General features: G+C 39.5%; 1 protein-coding gene across 1 annotated transcript in view; it reads left to right on the forward strand.

The window, feature by feature from the left end:
- Positions 1-22,096, forward strand: part of csmd1a (CUB and Sushi multiple domains 1a) — an 80,059-nt gene that overhangs the window by 8,457 nt on the left and 49,506 nt on the right. The window contains exon 2 of the mRNA XM_015049269.1: positions 20,739-20,955. Within this exon, the coding sequence (XP_014904755.1) occupies positions 20,739-20,955 (217 nt within the window). The remainder of the gene's footprint in view (positions 1-20,738; positions 20,956-22,096) is intronic.

Here is a 22,096-nt window from a genome sequence, read left to right on the forward strand (position 1 = left end):
CCCCCCCACCAAAAAAAAAAAAAAAAGTCAAATAAGCTTCCATTCGTTTAACAGCAGAGTGAAAGGGAAGGGAATAGGTTGAGGGTGATGTGTCTCCCCCTGTGTGATGCATTTTTTTTTTTTTACTTTCTATCCCCAACTTCATTTGTCATAACGTTGGTTTACGCCAGATCACGTCCTGTAGGCCTACCCCCCATCTGTGATTAACCGTAAAACGCTATGTTGCCATTATTATGGAAGTTCGGTTGATTTTGTTGAGGGTCTGGATGCTTGGGACAGTTTTCTACTTACTTTCTAATTCTGTGGGTGGCCGCCTGCTAGCTTGCTAGCTAGCTCGCTTACACGGCTGTTTAAGTCCTGTTAGCACATTCAAGTGTCTCCTGTATTTGAGGCTATCTGAATTTGCTAATTAGTTTAACCAGCAGCGAGTTCCAGGAGTGTCCGAAGGTGGCTGACATTTTCAACACCCCGGAGAGCGACAGGACGCAGCAGAATCCGCCGCACAGATTAGAAAAGTTCAGATCAGCACCGCGGACAGTTCCTCAAGCAACAGAGTCCGCAGCAGCAGCAGCAGCAGCAGCAGCAGCAGCAGCAGCTGACACGTAATGTGGCTGCAGCGGAAGTGAATCCGTCGCAAAGAGCAAATTTTTTTTTTCTGTTATATTCAGTCAAAAACATAGTCAGCGAGTTAGTGGATAAGCTTTTTAGATCATATGTTGTTTTTGTTGTTGTTGTTGTTTTGCAACGAATAGCGGCGAAATTGAAACGATTTAAGTAACGAAACAGGAGGTACATCATCTCTGGAGTAGTTAAACTGTCGTTGTTGTATTTAATAATTTAAGTAAGGTTAAGGGGGGTTTAGGAGGGAATGTTCTCAATATGTTGTTTATGCTTCTTAAAAATCCAATAACACTCATAAAGATCTATTTATGGCTGTTTTAGATGTCATTGGCTTTATTTTCAAAGGGAAAATCTTTTAAAAAATGACCTAAAACGCTTTTTTTTAAAAATGACTTTAGGTAACTATATAACTTCTGAACCAGAAAAAAATAATAGATATGTTCATCTGGATCTTATTTCATCATTCATTTGAAGTAAGGTAACACCATTTTTTTAAAATGCATACTGAACAAAAATCTTCTCTGGGGGGAGTTAAATGCTGCCTAATGCATGTTTGTTGAAGCAGTAGTATCAGCATGGAGTTTACATCCACTCATCTTGACATAAATAATAAATTAATTTCGGTCTATTAGTGGTTTATCCAAACTATTGTATTCCCAGAGTGGAATGCAGCTCGCAACTTTGGTGGATTTCAAACAGAAGAGTAGAAGGAAAAGGCCCGGTGTGGGACTCTCACATCGGGTGACTGTGGCCCAGTGGGTAGAGTAGATGACTCCTGGCACTTGTCAAGGCTGCAGGTCCAGATAGTGTCAAGACACTCTCACCCAAGTTATCTGTGTATTGGTCTACAGACGCGTGTGAATGGGTGAAAGCTCGTTGAGCAGTCAGTATGACTAGAAAAGCTGTTTATAACTTCAGTCCATTTACCATTGGTTCTCCCTCTACATCCCAAAACATGACTGTCAACAAAAAAAAGAAAGAAAAAAAAAAAACAATGGGACTCATTTTATGCAAAACTGAGGTGTGACCATGCATCTCCAAAGCAAGACCTTCTCGTGGCAAATCAGATTCTCCACTTGCCCTGACATCCCGCATTATAAATGTAAAGTCACGTCTTAATATTGTTGAGGAGTACAAAACTCTTTTGTAAAGATGCAGTTTTAAAGCATTAATGTGGATTTTTATATGTATTCAAGCCTGTAATTTATGTATAATTTCAATCCTGCATGACTTGCACATTTAATTCTAACTTTTGTGCCCAGTTACTCCAATATTTGTGGGTTGTTTTTTTTATTCTTCCCAAAATTTATGTATGATATTTAACAGTGGAAGTGAATTTCTGACCAGCACCATTAACAGCGGCTTAAATCTCATGAACACAGTGATTTAGGTGTCTTCACTTCTTATCAGCTCTTATAATTCATGCAAACCTATGATCTACTTTTCCCAATACTTCTACATAAATTGTGGCTGAGGAAAAAAGGAGTGCTATCCCTGGTGATAACAAGATGGGTAATGCCGCCTTGTCATCGTTTCTGTGCTTTAGCAAAAGAGCCAAAGTCATCCATTGATAAAGATATTGATCATAAAGATGTGTTACTATGTGAGGATACACACAGAGATGGGGAAAAAAGGGCGGATGTTGTTGTAGATGGGTGACAATCTTCCGGCAGCTGAGCATTAATTTGACCTCTATTTTTTCACCCCCATCTCCCTTTCTGGGTAAATCATCTATCTGGGGAGCTTATTTTCTTATCAGGCAACAAGCAGACACCTATTTTAACAACTAACAGCTTGTAAGTAACCTTGTGGGCACATGTATGCGTGTGGTTGGATGACTTTGTGAGTTGCCGCCTCCATTTATTCCGAGAGTGATTAGATGAAACTGTCGACATGGAGGTTGTGAGCTATGAAAAAAAAAAAAAAAACAATCTGTAAGAGAACCCACAAAGCTTTTGGATTTCCTCGCCTTAGTTTACCTATCCGCCAGCCGATGTGACGGCGCGTTCCTTCTTCTTGTTCGTTGGCCCCTCGTCCCTCCAGGTTGCTGCTCCCTCCTTCGTCGTATCGCTCTGGTGATTCATGCCGTCATCTGTCTCCAGATGGTCCGAGCTCTGTCGCCGCGCTTCGTCACGCCGATCACAGCCCCACATCGGTGCACACACATAATTTCACGCACATGCAGTCGCCCACCGAGATAAAATACAGCCAAACATCCAAAGACGTCACAAGAAAAGATGAAATGAAACAAAAGATTTACAGTCATTAAAAAAAGAAAGAGAAACGATTCGCTAAAGTTTGATGTTACCCTTCTTTAAGTTCACTCCAATCAGGCATCTGTTGTAAAGACGGTTCCTTGAAATCTAACACAACTAGAGGAAGTCTTTGTTGGAGAGACACATACATAGGCTATAATTTTCACTATGCCCCCGAGCTTAAGAGTAAATTAATAAATTTGGATTTTGGCAGCTTCGTTTATTCCCCCCGAGGAAGGCAGAAGGAGCCCCGCTGCATTGTTCTTGCTGTTGTTCAGCTTCACAGTAACCAGATACAACTCACGTCCGAGCCTTTCTGTTAAACGCCTCCTATTACAGCATTAAATGTGCCAGCTGCTCAGTGGAATACTTTTGAGAATTGTGCTTAAACGAATGAGGGAAATTGTGTGAAAATCGATAACAGTTTTTACTTTCAGGCACCATTTTTGGTGCCACTCTTAGAGTTGTGTTCATTAATTCATCTTGTATTGCAGTACTGTATGGTAATGTTTAACAATGTAGCAAAACAAAGATCCACTTTAAAATTAAGTACATATCTTCCAGTGGTAATTATTGACTTGCTCGTATGTTTTGGGTCGTCATCCTGCTGAAACAACCAAGAAACTTCCTGGGATTTTAAATGGGGTTTCTGATGACTTGCACTCAAACAAGGCCTTTTGAAGGAGAACCAGTCCCACAGGATCATAGAGCCTCCACCATGAATGAAACAGAGTATTGATATAAGAACTCGACCAGTGGCTAAAAGAAATAAATCTGTCATGTCATTTTTCTGTGCCTCAGAGTCATAAGTTCGTGGTTTGCATATTTTAGGTTCCTAGTACCTTTGACCGCTGTTCCAAAATAAAGCATAAAATGAAGAAAATGCTACATGCAGGTTTATTTCTAATCAATTGTTTTGTCACTGGTGATTTTGAAAAACTAATGTTTTGACACGAAATACTCAAATATGATATTTGAGTATTGAGTTTTATTGATACCGCAATAAAAAAAAATGATGTAGTTTTTATAAGCTTTAGGCAACTTTGTCAAGGATTCCTATATGGATGTCTGCATAGTTTGTGACTGAGCTGTGGGGAGCGAGAAAGCATGGAGCAGCTACTGTAAATCCCCTGAAAAGCAAAAGATAGACACAGATGACCCGTCCGTCTTGTAACGACAGAAATTTAACTTGCAGCGTTCCTTTAGTTTCTCGAATTACACTGCTCTTATCAGACACCAGTGATCCGAGAGATTGAAGATTAGATATCGGGAAGGAGGTACCTTGTCCTTGTCTTTTTCTTCCCCCGCTTCTGCCTTTTTCACCATTTGCCGTATAGGCAGTCTGTCACTGGCCCTTTTTTCTGGGAACAAGGTAGAGTCATCATGTGGAGAGAAGCGTGGAGAGTGTGTGGGAGGCGACTTATACTCCCACACTGGGGAAGACTATTTTGAGATTTGTTCAAGTTCAGATTTTAGACTTGCAGAAGGCAAGCCGAAGATTTAACGATGCTCAGTTTGGAAGGCTACTGATGGAAAAGGATTTAATAACTAGGAATAAAACGCATAAAAGCTTAGTCATTTGTTCTAGCCGACATTGATGGGTGTTCACTGTAATTTTGGACGCCAAATGAAAATGACCTAAAAATTACAAATTGTCTTTTTAATCCAATGGTTATGAATTATGTGTTTTAATGTATTCAGAACAACAGCATTTTGAGGAACAAGCATTGTAATTTGGGAACAGATATATTTCCCAACTAATAGGACACGTGTCCATCTCTTAAATATCACAATAATAATTCTTCCTACGTCACTAATTAAAACACATCCACGCCAAACCAATCTCTTTCAGATTTCTACTCTTGTCTTTATTCACTATTTTGTTTCGTGTTGACAGTAACGTCTGTTGATTTAAAATTCATGACAGCCATGTCATATCTCTGAGTGCATCCAAGTTTCACTGAAGCATGCTCAACCCTTATCTGTCATCCCCCCCCAAAAAAAACAACACTCACATGCAAGTCAATGGGTTCATGAAGACGCCTTAACCTTCGAATGCCATGTAATAATTTACCTATTTATGTGAGTACTTAAATTTAGTAAGCCAGCATGACTGTTGCTGCGACCAAAAGTCTGCCCAGAGTACTAATTATACATCTGCATCTGCGCCGGTAATGGCTTTGTAAATATTTGCGCTTAGAGCTCGATGCAGCAGCTGGTAATGACCAACATTCATAACACTGAGAGACACAGCCAGTCATTCAGACTCCAGGTAATAAAATACAAATGTAACAAAAACTATACTTTATATGTGTGTTAATATGGCTTTCTTAAAAAAAAAAAAAAACTTTTAAAAAGGTTTAATAAGGTGCACATATGGGTGATAATTTAAAATAAGAGTGTAGCTCTTGAATAGTTGTCATCCTTTATGTGCGAAACTGCTATGGCAAACATTTAGTTTGTAGCTACTGGGGTTAATCACCGAGGATCTTGTGTTTGGCTCAGTTTAACCTGATTTTACGACACTAGTGTCTTTGTTTAAAGCATGGGTTCACCTGCCCACTAAACATGGCTCTATAATAATAAGAGTAGGTACATTAAAAAACAGCTACCTCTGTGATTTCTCTGAAAATCCGAAGCCAACTACTAGAAAATCCATTCCTTGGGTATGTTTTGTTGAAGACCTGTTGCTTTAGATGGATGCTGGTTGCACACGAAGTATCTACACCAATCCTGAAAATTAAAGAACACACTCGATACAGACTAGCAGAAGGTTGCTGTATGAAAAAAAAGAAACGTATTGATATTCACTTATTATTTTTGCTAGATAATGCCTTTTGTCAGCTCAGTAGTTCAGGGGTAGTTTATTTTTGTGTCTCTTCTTTATATTTACCATAAATCATGTTATCCTGCCATGTTTTGTGTACGATTCACTGCTTGGTTAATTGATTGATTGGCAGACATAGATATTTATTTTGTTGATTAGTAAAAGGAATACGATTTGTGTTGAAAAGCTTCCTTGATTTAGTATTGATTTTAAAATGCATTGAATGGAATAGGAAGAAACCTGAATATCAAAGGATGCCGTAGAACTAGCATGGATGACCAGCATTTATGAAAACAGAGACATTTGAACAGGTTTAAACAGAGCGTGCCTTTGAGTCTTTTGACTTTAAAGTACTGATGCATATTTCAGGAGAAAGAGAAATTGAATTTACTGAAACTCTGAACTGCGGTGGATATTTGAAACCATATCCTGTGTTGTACCTGGCATGAATTAGGCTCAAGCTGATAGATTATTGAAAGTACAAACTACACGTTTCTAAGCTAATTGAGCCTTACGTTTCTGACTCTGGCAAAAAGTTTACTTGTTTTATTATTATTATTATTATTATCTTCCCCAAAGGGTGAATAATTGATGAATGCTTGCTCCACATCCAACATGGACATGCATGTGGGAATGCAAAGTGCCTGTAACCACGCATGTAGCAAAAGCAATATAATTACACGTGAAACTCATCACTTGCAACTGTGCTTCCCAAGCTGACAGTCAAGCCTCCCCCTGGGGGGCATGGTTGAATCTGAGTTGAAAGGTTAAAGTGTACCATTGCGAGAAGTAACTCAGATTGATCGCCTGCTCATCCGACTCTATGTGATTGATGGAATTGCCCTGCTGGGACAGTCACAGCCTGACCTTTGGATCGGTGCTTACACGCTCTGGCTTTAATTCAAGCTCGTCAAACAAGGAGCACATGCTCACGTTATGATCTTTCGCTCAAACCGCTCATCGGCGTCACACGTTAAACGCGCGGCTCTATTGGTTTAGACTGATTTCTGGTGTAATTTTAGGCGCAAACTTGTGGGAGGTTGCATGTGGCTGTTTTTTTTTTGTTTTTTCCAAAACGGGAGCAAACTCCAGGAGCTCTGCTCTGGCATGTGAGAAGAATGAAAATGAGGTGATAATTGACTTTCGCTGTTTCACACGTCAGTGTCACACACAATTGTGCTTACAAGCATCAAGAAGGCAGGAAGAGGGGGCAGAGGGAGAGGGAAGAAATGATTTCAGACATCTGAGTAGCGCATTGTAAGGCTGCATGCACACCCGAGTGGTGGGTTTGTGTGTGAAAAGCTAAATTTGCACATTAAGCAGACTTGAGTAAGGATAAATTAATGGTCTTGCCTTTTGTATCCGCCTGTATAGTGTTGTCATGGGAACAACAAGCACCATTTTTTTTCTTTACTCATCTTCCCTTTATCAGTAGATAATCCAGGGCTTGCCTGAAACGAAATGCTAAAGATCAGACATATGCGTTTCACCAAGCCTTTAGTCTCATCGTATTATTTTGTGGAAGGCTCGTTTCTACTCGGGCTGAATAGAAGCTATGCACAAAGAGAGGCGCCTCAAGAAGAAGAGTATCTTTGACTCTGAATGAGCTACCGTCTATTGATTAACTCGAAACCTCGGCTAATGTAGGCCTAGTTAAACATTTTCATGCAAATAAGAAAACTCCCCCCTCGCCCCCCACACACAAAAAAAGTTTATTTTAGTGTAACGATTGTTTTTTTTTTTTTGTCATCTGTGGGGATAGAATTGGACGCCTTGCATGTCTCTTTGGCAGGAGCGACAGTACCCCGGGTTAAATATGACCCAGCTGGAAGGAAACTGCCCCGCTCCTCCCTTCGCTTCCTCTGTCTGGGAGAACACATGCTCCATTGTGCTCTTTTCACCAGTCCCTGATAACAGACAAGAGTGTGAGCATACATTCATGCAAAATGTGTATTTCTCCCTGCTTCTCATGTGTGTGTGTGTGTGTGTGTGTGAGCATTCTGAGCCTCAAATCTATGGGAATAATCTACGCGTGTGGGTTGTTGCTTGCTTTTCCACCCCACACATATGAGCTCTCCTACCAGATCGAAGCATACTTTTTTAAGCTCCATGCGCATGTATGTGTTGCCATAGGCATCATCAGATCCTCGAAAGAAATTCAAGAGACTGTGGATGTCATAACTGGGACATCTGCGCTGTCAGCACGGAGCAGTATACACATGTTCCCTTATTCACAGTTTTATATATGTTTGTCTGAGTGTCTGCTGAGTACTTATTGAGTGTCAGCTCTGTCTGCTTTTTTTTTTTTTTTTTTTTTTTCTGGAACTTGGGGGGTTTTTTTTTGGGCCTTTCTGGAGCGGAATGCCATCTAAACGTGTTTTTTTTGTTTGTTTGTTTTTTTCTGATTTAAAAGAATGTAATTTAAGTTCAATTTAAGCAAACTGTACCAAGTTTATTTTGGGGTTTTTTTCCCAGAAAAAAAAAAAGGTGTCATTTGCCTCACCCCTACAATCACTGATTTCAAAGAGGTTGCATTAAAAGTTACCCCGTGTGTGTTAAATGAACCTGTTTAACCTACTAACTCGGGTCAAGTCATAATTTAACTAAGAGACTAACTGAACTGAAATGCAAAACCATTGAGTCTCCCAGCAGAGCCAACTGTGTCAGCCCTCTGTCCGAACGTTAACTCTCGAGTCGGGAGGCACTGAGGCGTGGAGATGAGACGTAAAAGCACCACATCCGTCTGTTCCTTAAAAGGCTTGTTGCAGTGCTCCTTCTTTCCCACTGACTCCATCAGACGGAGGGAAATGGAAAACTTTATGTGTCATCATGCTAGTCCGATGGGCCCAGCAAAACATTTATGAGTTCATAATTATTGTAACGTTAGTGCCCGTGTGACGCCGAGATGCGGTCATAAACATGCAACAGCAGCAGAGGAGCTGCGCAACGCTGCTTCTGGTGTCGTGCGGCCCCATGTGGGCTAAAACGTCTGATCTGTTGTCGTCTGTATAGATTTCTCAACTGTTGTACCAACTAGATCACACAGATGTTTCCTTGGCTAAATGTGGGTTTATATTGAATACTGAAACACTGGTTTCTTGTTAAATTTGCTCATTCTGCGGAGACAGACTGCAATCTACTGCTAAGTGCAGACTACAACTTCTGTGTATCACGGCAGTCTGCGGCCAGTCATACAAGCATTAATAATAAATCAACAATAATTAAAAATAAAAGACAATCCTTGAACCAGGATGTCAAAAAAAAAGGCATTACATCATTTTGGAACGGATGCGCCACTTGGTTTCATCGCTTTCTTCCACATTTTCCTGCCCCATTTTTGGACATGAATAGGCGTCCAAGAATGTTTATCCTCATGAAAATGCAAACTCTTTTTCTTCCATTTAAGAAGGGTTCTATGCGAGACGCCATGCCGAGGACATAATATTACATGTCAAAGTTAATTCTGACCCACAAAGGGCTATCTATCTATTTGCTGTGTCAGTCTAAACCAGTGGGGTCTCCAACTTGTGAGGACAAGTGGCATCTCAGTAAATACTAATTTCTTCAAGTAACAGACAGATTAAGCATGCAGTTTGACAAGAGTTTCACTTTTAATTTTTGGGGGGCTTCTATAAACTGCATGTCAGATCCTGATTCTGACATCAGGATCAGAATCAGAGTTCTGATCCTGGTGTCAGTAGTGTAGTTGGTAGCACTGTTGCCTTGCAGCAACAAGGTTCTGGACTCCACTCTCAGTATGTTCTCTCCGTACACTTATGGGTTCTGTTTGGGCACTGATAGATAGGTTAACTGGGTCACTCTAAAATGTCCTTATGTCCATTATGAATTTAAACATGTCACATATTCTATATATAAATATTTGTCTTGGGGTTTACATCATTCAGTACCAGTGGTTGAGCCACAATTTGACAACTAGTGACCTCAGCACTTAGCATAGCGTTTTAAGAGTGACGTGCTTATTAATCTATGTTCAAAACTCTTATTTTAAAGTAAGAAAGGAAACGTAAGCTAGCTAGTAAAAGCTAGCAAGTACAAGCTGGGTTTGTTACCAGCTAAAGAGAAGAAACTGTGTGAGTGATAGACAAGATAGAAATGGTTTGCTAGCATTGGGCGAGTGCCATAAATAGCTAAACATAAACTTTGGACTGTGATCAAGCTTAGCTTCATACCCATCTGTGCTAGGCTAGGTTTTTTTTTTGTTTTGTTTTTACTGTCTGGACTACATTTGTTTACTTCTTGTTCAAACTCTAACATGCATTGACGGATCAGACCTGGTCTGTATCATTGTACAGTGAGCAAAGATTCAGCAGAACATAGGTTTTATTTCACAAAAAGCTTCATTTCAATTCTTTTATGTCATTTAACGCACCGACAATTAGACAACCAGCAGAGAATAGCTAAAAACGGATCGCTCTACTCTGAGTTCAAATTCCTTAAAACACACTTTGTAATCTGTGAATCTTTTGATTTATTTGTGAAATAAAAAAGGCTTTTACCCTTACTTTTACCCTTACTATCTAAGCTGAAGCTATTATAGCCTCTGCTTTTTAAAGCTCAACCTTTACAAGAATGCACTGTGAGAAAAAAAAAAAGAAAAGAAAAAAAACCTGCTTAAGAGAACACAATGCAGAACAAAGCCAATCTCCAGCCCCTTCCACTACATTTGGCTTGTTTGGAATGGCAGCCAATGTCGTCATAGGCCAGGACATTATCCTAATGCAGGGAGGCGCGCAAGATAGCTAAGCTTGCCCATTTCCATTTTAATGGTGGCCATCTCGAGGTTAATTTGGTTATGATGCGGTCAAGGCGGGGATATGCGCTGACACCTCAGGAGACAAATAGTGGTGCTGGGACGATCTATGAGGTGGAGGGGTTTATCTACCCACCAAGGAGGTAGTTACTGGTACGCTCACACACACAAGTGTGTACTCTCACACACACACGCACACAAACAGGCATAAAAACCCAGCATTTGGTTGTTTGAAGTTTACTCATGGGGCAGGCTGTAAGTAACAGTGAATAGCTTTGTTGTTGCTCTATAAACCCTATGGGGACCCACTTATTAGGCCAGCAAGTAATCCACATCTGCTCATATGAGGTGCTTATTTTCCACGAACATTGCACCCTGTGGACTGCATATATGCATTCTTTTATGAAGAAAAAAGAGCTGAATGTAGTTTTTCTATGCAATACGGAGACTTATAATAGAGTTCTAATTTAATGGTGAAACATGCCGTCTGTTCTGCGCACAATGGCAACTCCAACAAAACGGCTTCTTTTGCAACAGCTTTTCATTTTTAACGTAATCCTCGCCAATTCCAGACGGTAGACTTACTCCTAATAACAAAGCCCCAGACTTTATATTTTTTTTTGTCCACAGGGCTATAACTTTTTTTTTTTTTAAATCCTAACTTCAAACAGTCGACTTTTGTTATTCCCTTCACATGTTCGTCCTGCACAGCATAAGCCACTTTTCTTATTGACCGAAAGCGCAGGAGGCTCTTAACATCGTCGCCTTTTTGTTCAGCGGCAAACTGGAATCACTGACGAGTGGACAAATCAGAGACAGAGAGGGATAACGAATCAAAAGGAAAAGACAGAATCTTTTCTTTGGTATTTCTTAATACCGAAATACCATTTTGGTATTAAGAGAATAAGATGTTAGGATTATGTTTGTCATGATGAAATGTCTTTCCATTCACAGTCTCTGCAGTGGATGCAGGCCTACACCTGTAAAGACTTTCTGCACACATGGTGCCTCTTAAATTATTTTTTTTAAGCTCTCGATCTTTTCTGCATTTTGCTATTTAACAACTGCAAACCTTTAATCAAGATTTAATATGTGATAGACCGACAAAGTAGTGCATTACTGTGACGTGGAAGGAATGGCATAAATGGTCAATGTTTTGTTTTTGTGCAAAATGAGATGCATATTTGTATCCAGCTTCTTTTTACCCTATTTTACCTGTTGCCCTTAAATTAAATTATAGTGAAACCAATTGCCTTCAGAAGGCACCTTTTTAGTAAATACAGTCCAGGTCTCAGTAATGCTCACCATCCAAGAATAGAAAAGGTATGGCACTAATCAGAGAATCGGTCAAAAGGACCATCGTAGCTTTGGGGGGAGTTGCAGAGAATCTTTGCTTAGGACAGAGAAGCTGTCTGTTATTTATTGTGGACTCTATAAATCTAGTATATGAAAGAGTGGCAAGAAGAAAGCCATAAGAAGTCCTACTTGTAGTTTCTACTATAGCACTAGTCATGTAGGTGATACGGAAAACATTTGAATGATTAAAACTAAACCAGATCTGAACTTTTTGAGAAGCATGCCAAATGCCTTCTGTGGTGCAAAACCAACACCAAAGACAACCGAGTGTTGAAACAGGGCTTGGCTTAACAATGTGAAAACCCTTAACTTGTATTAATACTTTTAAGGGGCCCTACACAAGTACAGTCACACAAAAAAAATTATGAACATTAGTCCGCTAATATTCATAAACTCATATTTTTTGCAAACATTGCTGATTTAGTGGCGCCTCATTAATGTCACACCTTCAAAGACTCTAATCCCATCCAACCTTTCCCTATTCAGTCACCTTCATTCTCTGCTGCATTATCTCTTACTGCCCTGACATGTCCTTTCTCACATTCCAGCACTACTTGCTAACTTTCTCCCTACACGCATTAGATCCTCCAAATCTCTTTCTTCACATGCCCATACTTACCATCGGCCTCTACCCGCCTCTCCCCCTCTCTACCCCCCTCCCAAAGCCCTGTCTGTTTCGCTGTCCTTTACTCTCTTCCTGTCTGTTTCCTCCTCTTTCCCGCCTTAGTGCAGCAACAGTGACCGCCGATTTATCAAACTGTCAGGGCGCACTAGCTCTGCTCTGTACGCCCGCTGCTAAACAACTGTCTCTGCAAAGCAAACAATAGCAGCCACACAAAGCCTTGCGCGCACAGTGCATGTACAGGTAAAGTCCTGGAGTTCTGCCCGAGCAAGGTGACACCGTCTCTCTGTACGCTCACTTGGCAGCACGCGCACCAGACACGGCTGGAACAAAGCGGACGCTGCCAGCGACACAGTGGGCTGGGCGCTGCACAACATATCTGTTGAATGTCCACAGACGTCGGGCATAAACAACATTGCGGTGAGCGCCAAGTAAACGGGACCACGAAAACATGCGGCGGGATAAATTATTAAACACTGAAATAAGACAGCAATTACCTTAATTGCTGAAGCAGCGTTTATGGTGCTACTCCATATTCATAATGACACACCTGTGCAAACATGAGCCAAGAAACTGTAACCTCCTACTTTGCTGGTGGTCTAGCAGGGGCTAAAACAGCACGGCCAGCAGTCTCTTTATGGGGGGGCTTTATGGTTTGTCAGCGGGGTCAACTGCTGGATGGGCTTTTCCCAGCAGATTTACACGGAGGAGCTTTAGAGTAGGTCACAGACTCCCAGCAGTTAATTTCATAATGCACCTTGGGCGAGGCTTAAATAATTCAACCAGGGCTGGAAGTGAAGGATCTACTTAATCAAAGGCTCTTGGCTTTCAAAGAATGGCAAGAATTACAGAGCCTCAGTTACCTCGCTTCTCATCCTTTGATGGTGAAATACTTTCAGGGCAAAGACTGAAGTTATGAAGATGTAATGCAGCACTCTTGTTATTGTTGCCAATTAGGAGCGTGGTCTCCAGCTCAAACATAAACGCATGTTAAGTGAGCTCAGATAGGTAATGTAGAACTCAAACCGAAAGGGGTTTACAGAGAGGCCCTCGATTTTTATCAACTTGAGCAGAACCAGAATTTTGTCTGCCCCACTGTGTCTCACTCACACATGACCGTTTTCAGAGAGGATTAATTGCCATAGCAATAGAAAACAGAGGGAGCAGAGATGTAGAAAACTACAGAGATGGAGGAACACTGAGTTCCTGGAGAGGAGAGCAGAGCTTCCAGTTAGAACTACAGAGATGCCACCTTACTACAGGAACACTTAGCACAGACAAGATGGCAGAAGAGCAAAGGAAGTAAGTTCCATGACTCATGAAACTTGATGCACCTAAACTGACAGCCACTTTGGACTGTCAAAATAAGAGCAACACATACCCAACAAAATAAAACCCTTCCTTTTTTTCACAGCAGGTATTTGCTGTTTTGGGCATTATATGACTGGTTTAACCCATCCACAGTCACACAAGGGATTAGTGAGGCCTTTTTAAAATTAAGCTTACTGAGAATTTCAAAAATAAAAGCCTCAATATTCCTTTCAGGTCACTTGGAAAGCAAGGCTAAAATAAGGCTAAAATCCTTATGTTTTTTTAACAATAACAATATTTGTTGTTAATCTGTTGCTAAGAGATGAGCACGTTTTCTGGTAACGAAGTGCCACGAAGTAAATTAGCAGAATTTTACTTTTGCAATAAAATTACAACTGTAATTTTCTTGTGTCTAAGCAGATAAGCAGTATTTCAAAATAACTTATGTTTTATAAACAATAATACTATTTGTTATTAATTTGGTGTAAAGAGATGAGCTTTTTTAGTAACAAACTGTTACGAAGTATAAATCAGATTTTTACTTTGATATATTTACCACCAGTAAAAAGAAAACACAACATTTTCACTTTTCTGCCAAATTCACCAACTGCACAATTCTTGTTAAATAGCCAGTAGTGTAAGATAAGTAGTATTTCAAAAGAGCAGAAGTAATCCTTTGCTTTTTGAACAACATTATTTGTTAATCTGTTGCTAAGAGATGAGCGTGTTTTCTGGTAACGAAGTGCCATGAAGTAAACAAATGATTTTTACTTTTGCAATTGAATTTTGCTATTGAATACACTGTAGCTTATTTTAGCATTAATGCTAATTTTTAGCATCAGAATGCTGGGTTCTAATCCAACGGGCAAACTTTAGCAGGCCTCATTTAAATTTCTTGAGAAATTTTCTAGTTGATAAGCTGTTATCCTATTATTAAAAAGTGCCTTGCAAAACTTTTTTTTTTGATGTGTTTGAAATTTCTATGCATTTTGTTGGCACTGATATTATGCACCAGTCAACACTGTTGTGTATATGTAATTTTAAAGGAAAGTATCTACCCAGAAATGAAAATCTGAGATTTGAGGGATGCATTTTCATTAGGGATGTAAAGGTACCTGCAAATATTGGCTTGGTATGTATATTAATCAAGAAAAATAAAATGTATTTATTTTCTTTAGTCAACAGTGAACAGATTTCTGAAATTAATCTGATTTCGTCGTTTTTAAAAAAAAATCTTAAAGTGGAAAAAATAGACATGATTCCATTTGGTTGGATTTTTATTAGTGAGTAAGTCAGTAGTCAGAGCAAAAGTTTGTATTGGTAGATGAGAATAGCCACTTGAAAACTATCAATGTTCATGTTTAGAATTTTTAAATAGAGTTTTTTTTTTCTAAAACCACATTGGAGTTGTTTTCAGGTTGCATCAGCCTAGCTTACCAGCTGCACCGGAATGTAGCATGAGCAGCTGTTCGGAAGTTCCCTCATTAGCGGAGATTCCTCCCACTGACCATCCCTTTCATGTGAAGAGTTCGGGCTAATTTGGTGGGACATCTTTCCTTCAGTACCAGTGATATTTACATTTCGCTTTTGTTTACTTAAGGTGAGTAATTCAGGCAGGTGCAGAACGAACTGTTAGCTTATTGCTGTTGAAAGCGAAAACGTTCTGGTTCGATCTACCCTTATTTATCCGTAGCGCATGAGAAACCTTAATGTTCCAAAATAGTAGTTTAGTGATAGCTGGGAATCTTCTCCGTTTTATTTTGGTGTCACTTTTTAAAGTTTCACATAAACATTATGTATAAATTAAGACATTTAAAACAAGGCTGTATTTGTTTGGTGCACGTGCTAACAAAAATACAAATTGGTAGATAATACGTGTGCCGTTAGTAATTTGTATTTTTGTTTATTTTAATTACCTTTTTCTTGTTCTATCACATAAAATCTCACTGAAATATATTATACAATCCCACTGAAATACACCGACTTTTGTGGCTTTATCCTAAAAATAAATACAAATGTAAGGAAGTTTAAGACAGGCAGTGCGAAGCACGCCTTCCGTGTTCACTATACTGCATCAACACACAAGCTTTAATCCTCTTTTAAAATGCCCTTTCCCTTTTGTTTCCTTTTTCAATTTGCACGCCCAGTAGCCATTGTAAGACAATTTATTTCTTCTCATGTTTCAATTTAATCATGAAACTTATTAATACCAACTAAGTTGCTTTGACCTTTGCAGCATTATAGTATTACCCAATGGACATACCATGTACAAGCTTCATAGTCAACCCTGACCTCCATCAGTGCCAACCACCAGGCTGAGCCATTGATTGGCATTTGTCTGACAGAGGCTTTGTAATGAAAGAGATGATGAGGGGATTATTGACCAGACTGCGTTTATGAAAATCAGCTGCGAGAGGTGGATGTGAGGCTTTACCTGGATATTGGTATTGACCTGATTGTAATTGCTGGGTGGAGACCCGCTTGCAGAGCCTATTCAACGTCTTTAATGAAAAATCAGATGGCGATTGCTCTCAATTAGAACTTTTTTTTGTTTGTTTTTGTTCTTTTCTTTAATTACAGATTTAAAAATTATGATTGAGAATAAAAACAAGGAGGGGTCATTAGAGTAAGTGCTGCAGTGTTTAGTTCTTTTCTCTGCGTTTTTGAGGAGGGGATAATCTGGTGATGTCTGCCGCTTTTATTTGACTTCACATCACCTTCCGTTTTTATTTTTTCCAACAATGCAACAAGCTGCCTAAATATATTAATGTTGTCAGAGTTCAAGCACTCACACATTAGCATCTTTTGGAAGATGTCAACCAGATATGAAGATCTGGAAAGTGACGGCTTAGTGGCTACTGATTTTTTCTTCGCTGAGACATGCCCCCAGGAGTCAACAGCACTGTGATGGATATACTCTGACTCGAGATGATATTATCCTTATGCTGCTGCTTGTGATGTCATGCTGAAACCCCATCCACTCGTCATCCTCCCAGTAGTGTATTGTCATTACAATTTTTTTGCTTTACTTGCAACCAAAAGATAATATTACTTTGTTTGTGTGTGTGTGCGTGTGTGTCACAACATGTTTTCCAGCTGCAAGTTAGAATTGACAAATGGCCTGATGTGCCTTCCCTCAAATGATAAAAGCCTCGAATAAAGCTGGGACAACAAATGCCGAATTTGCTTGTGTGCCTAACCAGGGATTAACCATGTCCATGCTTAATTTGTGGCTCCTTTCTTCTCATTTGCTTTTTTTTTTCTTCTTCTTAAAGAAAATATTTATTTCAGTTGTAAGTAATTCTCAGATGATTGTTTTTCTTGTCATCTTGTTTTTATGCCTGCTGTCTTAGTACCTGGTAATCCATGCAGGTGTGTGAGACATGAAAAACATTTCGGAGAAGAAAGTTTGGATGGATTCAGAGCTGCGGGGATTGAGCTAGCCATTAGAGACTGTGGACAAAGTAGCGCAAGTTCTCTTAAGTTTCTCAGGAAATAAATTAAGTGGAATGACTTTTCCCCCCAAAGTAGTCTCAGATGAACATATTTTATTTAATATTTAATTTATGCTGTCTTTTAGTCGATCATTTGCATTGTGTTTGAGCACATTTCTTTCACAGACATGGCTCTATGGTATTCGTAACAAATGCATACAATTTCAACAGGCTAAGATGGTAAATGTTCAAAAGAGAAGATCTATCTAGCACAATAATAACTTAAATGGCAGAGGAGCCATCAATAAGGAGGTCTGCCCAAAGGAATTACACTTCACTTGGACTACTGTATTTTTTTTTTTTTTTTTTTACCTATTCAAATACATTGCCTTGCAAATAATTCATTCCATTTGTTTCACATGCCCAAATATGAAGGGACTGTGAAAGGACATTTCTTTTAAGACACTGCAGCAGTCCATTTATAGTTGATTTTTTATAACTAAATACTTTATAGAAGCAGTTTTTGTAGATCCTCTAGACTTGGATATATGCTGATTCCTCTCTTAAAATGGCTCAAGAATGGATGAAGAGTATCTGTAAAAATCCATTTTCATGTTGCGTGTTCTTAACTCAGTGGTTCTTAACCTGGGTTCGGTCGAACCCCAGCGGTTCGACGAGTCCGTCTCAGGGGTTCGGCGTAGCCTCTGCCGCGGAGGAAAAGACACACTTGTGTAAAGTCGTGGTGACACGCCCCGCTTTGCCATCACTTGGTGCAAAGGATCACGATACATTGCTTAGCCAATCAGTGCTGCGGAGGAGCACTGATTGAAGGAGTTCCACTCTCAGCATGGATTTCAACTTGTGTCTTTAATTACTTCAGCAAAACTCACTAAATCTGCTCCTTAGTCGCATCTTTTCGGGGTTGGTACTGCCTCTAGTGGCGTGGGGGTGGTAACACAACTAATATAATTACATTACTAAATCAGAATACCGCAAAGTCTTTATTATTTATTATTCATTTTTCATTCTCTTAAGAATGTAGAGCTAATTAAATGATCTAAACAAGACCTTAACGTGATTCCAGTTTCTCTCGATGGCCAACCTGTTGAAACTGTGGCAAATTTTAAATACCTTGGGTCGTTCCTGGACAGTCAGCTCAACTTTGCTGAAAACACTGACTATATTTTGAAGAACTGTTCTCAGAGACTCTACCTTTTAAGAAGACTTGGTGATCATGGGGTGACCCAACTAGACTCTAGTTAGGTCATGAAACTGGTGGGTTCGGTACCTCAAAAAAGCTTAAGAACTTAACTGTATTAAGGTGCAAACTGTACAATCTTACGGTGAATGCTTTGATCTAAGCCATGCCATTGTAGCTCTATCTGTAATTCCAGGAATGTAAAGTTCTGCAACCACTTTCAAGTTTTTTAAAGCCTTTAATTAGTTTTCCTCCATTGTTGCCCTGTGTTTAGCTCTATCCATGATAACCAGGCTCCATGTGATTGCTGAATAGAAACTTCCCTTTAGCATTTTTTCTTCCAACTAAGGCCAGCTTTTTGGAGAACATGATTAACAGAAGTACCATCAACAGTTGCTGGCACCTGAGCCTCGGTATCTGCAGTTGGTTCAGAGTTACTATGACCTTCTTGAGTGGTTCCCTGATTTAATTCAAGATTCTCTTTGTACTGATATACAATTTTTTCCCCCCATTGCACTAGGTTAAAAACCGCTCCCAAAATTATTACTTGATACTATAATTTCTTGGACTGTTTAATTTTGCTAGGAATGCAGTTGTTTCAGAAAAGGGATTGATCGGTGCTATAAGACGTTAAAAGCTTGAAATATAGTTTTATAACCAAACTCTGCATTAAACCGCTCTATTAATTTATTCCTGGCCTGCCAGCTGTGTTCCTTGGTTGTGATGATGCTGCTTGTTCACTAATGATCTCTGACAAACCTCTGAGGATTTCACAGAGCAGCTGTATTTACTAACATTATCTCACACATAGTTAGACTACTACTTCAGTGACTTCTGAGGGCTTACGCTTTATTTTTGTTGTGAGATATCAGAGAAATGGGGACTGAAAACACATGCACACTTTTCAAATGTTCTTTTTGAAAAAAAAAAAAAAGTGTAACATTTTTCTCAATCTTCCCAATTAATGAACTACTTTGTGATCATCAATTAATTGAAATCCCAAATTAATGCGTCATTATTGGAAAACAACAAAATGGAAAATTCTTGGAAGGGCTTGAATACATTTGCAAAAAACTGTAACCTTTGCAAAGTGACCTTGAGTGTTAGGAAAGGCAATTCTAAATAACTTTTATTGTTGACGTCTATTCATCCATTCACTGTACTTGGTCTGTCTTTCTAGGTTTAGCGAGAAGCAATTCATTCTCTGTGATATTGGTGCTAAACAATCATTTCTAAAGGACAAAACAACTGACTGCATTAACCATGTTTTTTTTAGAATGCCGATTGTATAGGTAATAATTATACTCTAAACTATAGCAAGACTGCAGTTTTATTATGTTTTCTATCTAATTAAAACAAAAATAAAATGTACATCCTGTGAATAAATGGAACCCACGTGAGGGTGCTTGTTTGCACAGGTGGCTTTTCTGCAGCTTGTATGAGAATGCAACAGTCCTGCTGCCAGTCTCTCAAAATCAGATTGTATCCTCTCTTCACTTGTCGGTAACAGACTGACAGCTGACTGCTCACATTTTGCTACTGAGGAGATTTAAACTAGTTTTTTTTTTTTTTTCTTACTTCAGTCCGCTCTGCTTACGAGAGATAACCATCGCTACCAAAAACATGATATCACATCACTGCAGCATCAGTTAGGGAGCGATACCTAAGCACTCTTATTCATTTGTTCCCTCACAGTAAAGCGTTCACATAACATGGAGACTTGCACAAAATATAAAACACCGTTCGCACAGTAAAACATTATTTCCTCCCGCAGCTAAATCCATGAAGACGGAACGCGTAGACACAGAATTCCCATTTTACGTACCCACCTCTGATAGATGGCAACAATGTACTATTAAAATTTCATTGCGTACAACCTGATTGGGGGTGGGGGAGGGAGAAATCACGAGGTGACATAAATTAAAAAGGCACTCAAGTGTGTCTCTCCACATCCTCTCCTCCCCCTTGTCTTCTCTGCTTGAGCAACTGTATGTCTTACATTAATATGGGAACCAGTTATTAATGTGGTGCCAGGCCCGGTGACTGAACATGCGTGTGACGGTAGAAGTGGTAAAGAGGTAAGGAAAAGCAGTGGAGACGGTGAGCCATTTAGCACAACAATATTAATAGCTCATGCTACAAGCTGTGGGTGATAATGGATGTTGCAGCACTTGGTCCAAACAGTTTGACTGTGGGTGTGCATTTCTCTAATTTTCTTTCTTCAAAGTATGTTGGCGTAGGCATAAGAAAAGAAAATCATCTACACTGTGCCTGTCCTAGCATGCCCTCTGGTCTTTTTTTTTTTTTAACAGTCGTCTTTTGTTTTTCTTCTTCTCTCTGCAGCTCAGAACTGCAGTTATACTCTACACAGTCCCAATGGGACGATAGAGAGTCCTGGATACCCTTACGGTTATCCAAACTATGCCAACTGTACGTGGGTCATTGTGGGAGCGGATCATAACCGGATACAGCTGGTGTTTCAAGGCTTCGCCCTGGAGGAGGATTTTGACATCCTGTCTGTTTATGATGGGCCGCCAAGCCCAGGGAACCTGCGAACAAGGTAAGCATGCCATCAAAGTTTATTACATGTGCTCGTGTTTCATGCAAGCTTTGACAAACGTTGATCTTATGATTACGTGACGCTGTGTCAACTCGACGGCATCCTTTGCTGTCACCTTTAGTCAAAACTGTAGATGCATCATAAAAATGGATGTAACTAAAACTGCTCCAGGTGTTTTGGGAGCAACATTTTTAGTGACTAATCCCACACTGACTCTGTGACATATTCAAGGCGATTCACTGGATTTTTTGCTTCAGAGCTGTAGGCACTCGGGTGTGAGCACAAAAACATTTTGTGAGCCAACATTCACACACTCGGGTAGCAGTATCAAATTTCCAACCCAGAGAGATTATACCAAAATATGAGGCTGGTATTGCTATGTTTACATGTTTGATACCGTATACTATGACAAGGTATGTGGTCTCCACCACTACTGGTGGTCCACCGTCTTAAAAGTTGACTGGAAATTTAAAAATATTAGATAATTATGGGTTATTGGTAGACATTGTTGATAATACCTAAACACAAACAATAAGTCTTAAAAAAATCAAAAATAAAACCATACAGTTAACATAAATAATATAGATTTTCTACACTGGTTAAATCCTTATCAAGTCTTCACCCAGTGATTCTTAAAACAAGACATGTAATGCTGGTAACGTTTAAAAGCAAAAAAACAAGAAAGGAAAAACTTCAAGTAAATGATGAATAAGTATATGTATCTGTAACTAAATATTAGAGTACAGAATCAAGTGGTTGTTGTATATATTTTTATATTTTTTTGCTATGTCCTACAGTTTGGTATCGTATGCCATTTGATGCAGTATCTGATTTTGCTGGCTGTGATCGGATGTTATTCATCCAAGCAAATGCAGTGTTGGCAAGGAATGCTCTAAGTGGATGGAGAAGACTCGTCTGTGATTGGCTGGTGGTGTGATTCATGTATATAAGCTTCATCAAGTTGCAAACTCGGACACAGAGCCGAGCATGTGCCAAAACAAGCATGTGTGTGAAATTTAAATGTGCATACCATCCATTGTTCTATGAAACTCGGGCCTTTTTGAGACAAAAAGGAATGATATTCATTGCACCGATTCCTTGTTGACCTTCTACTGTCTCTGCTTGCTTCGTATCCCTGCCA

Source organism: Poecilia latipinna, unplaced genomic scaffold (genome assembly GCF_001443285.1).
Source record: "Poecilia latipinna isolate Pla-1442-1.1 unplaced genomic scaffold, P_latipinna-1.0 Scaffold938, whole genome shotgun sequence".
Classification (NCBI taxonomy): domain Eukaryota; kingdom Metazoa; phylum Chordata; class Actinopteri; order Cyprinodontiformes; family Poeciliidae; genus Poecilia; species Poecilia latipinna.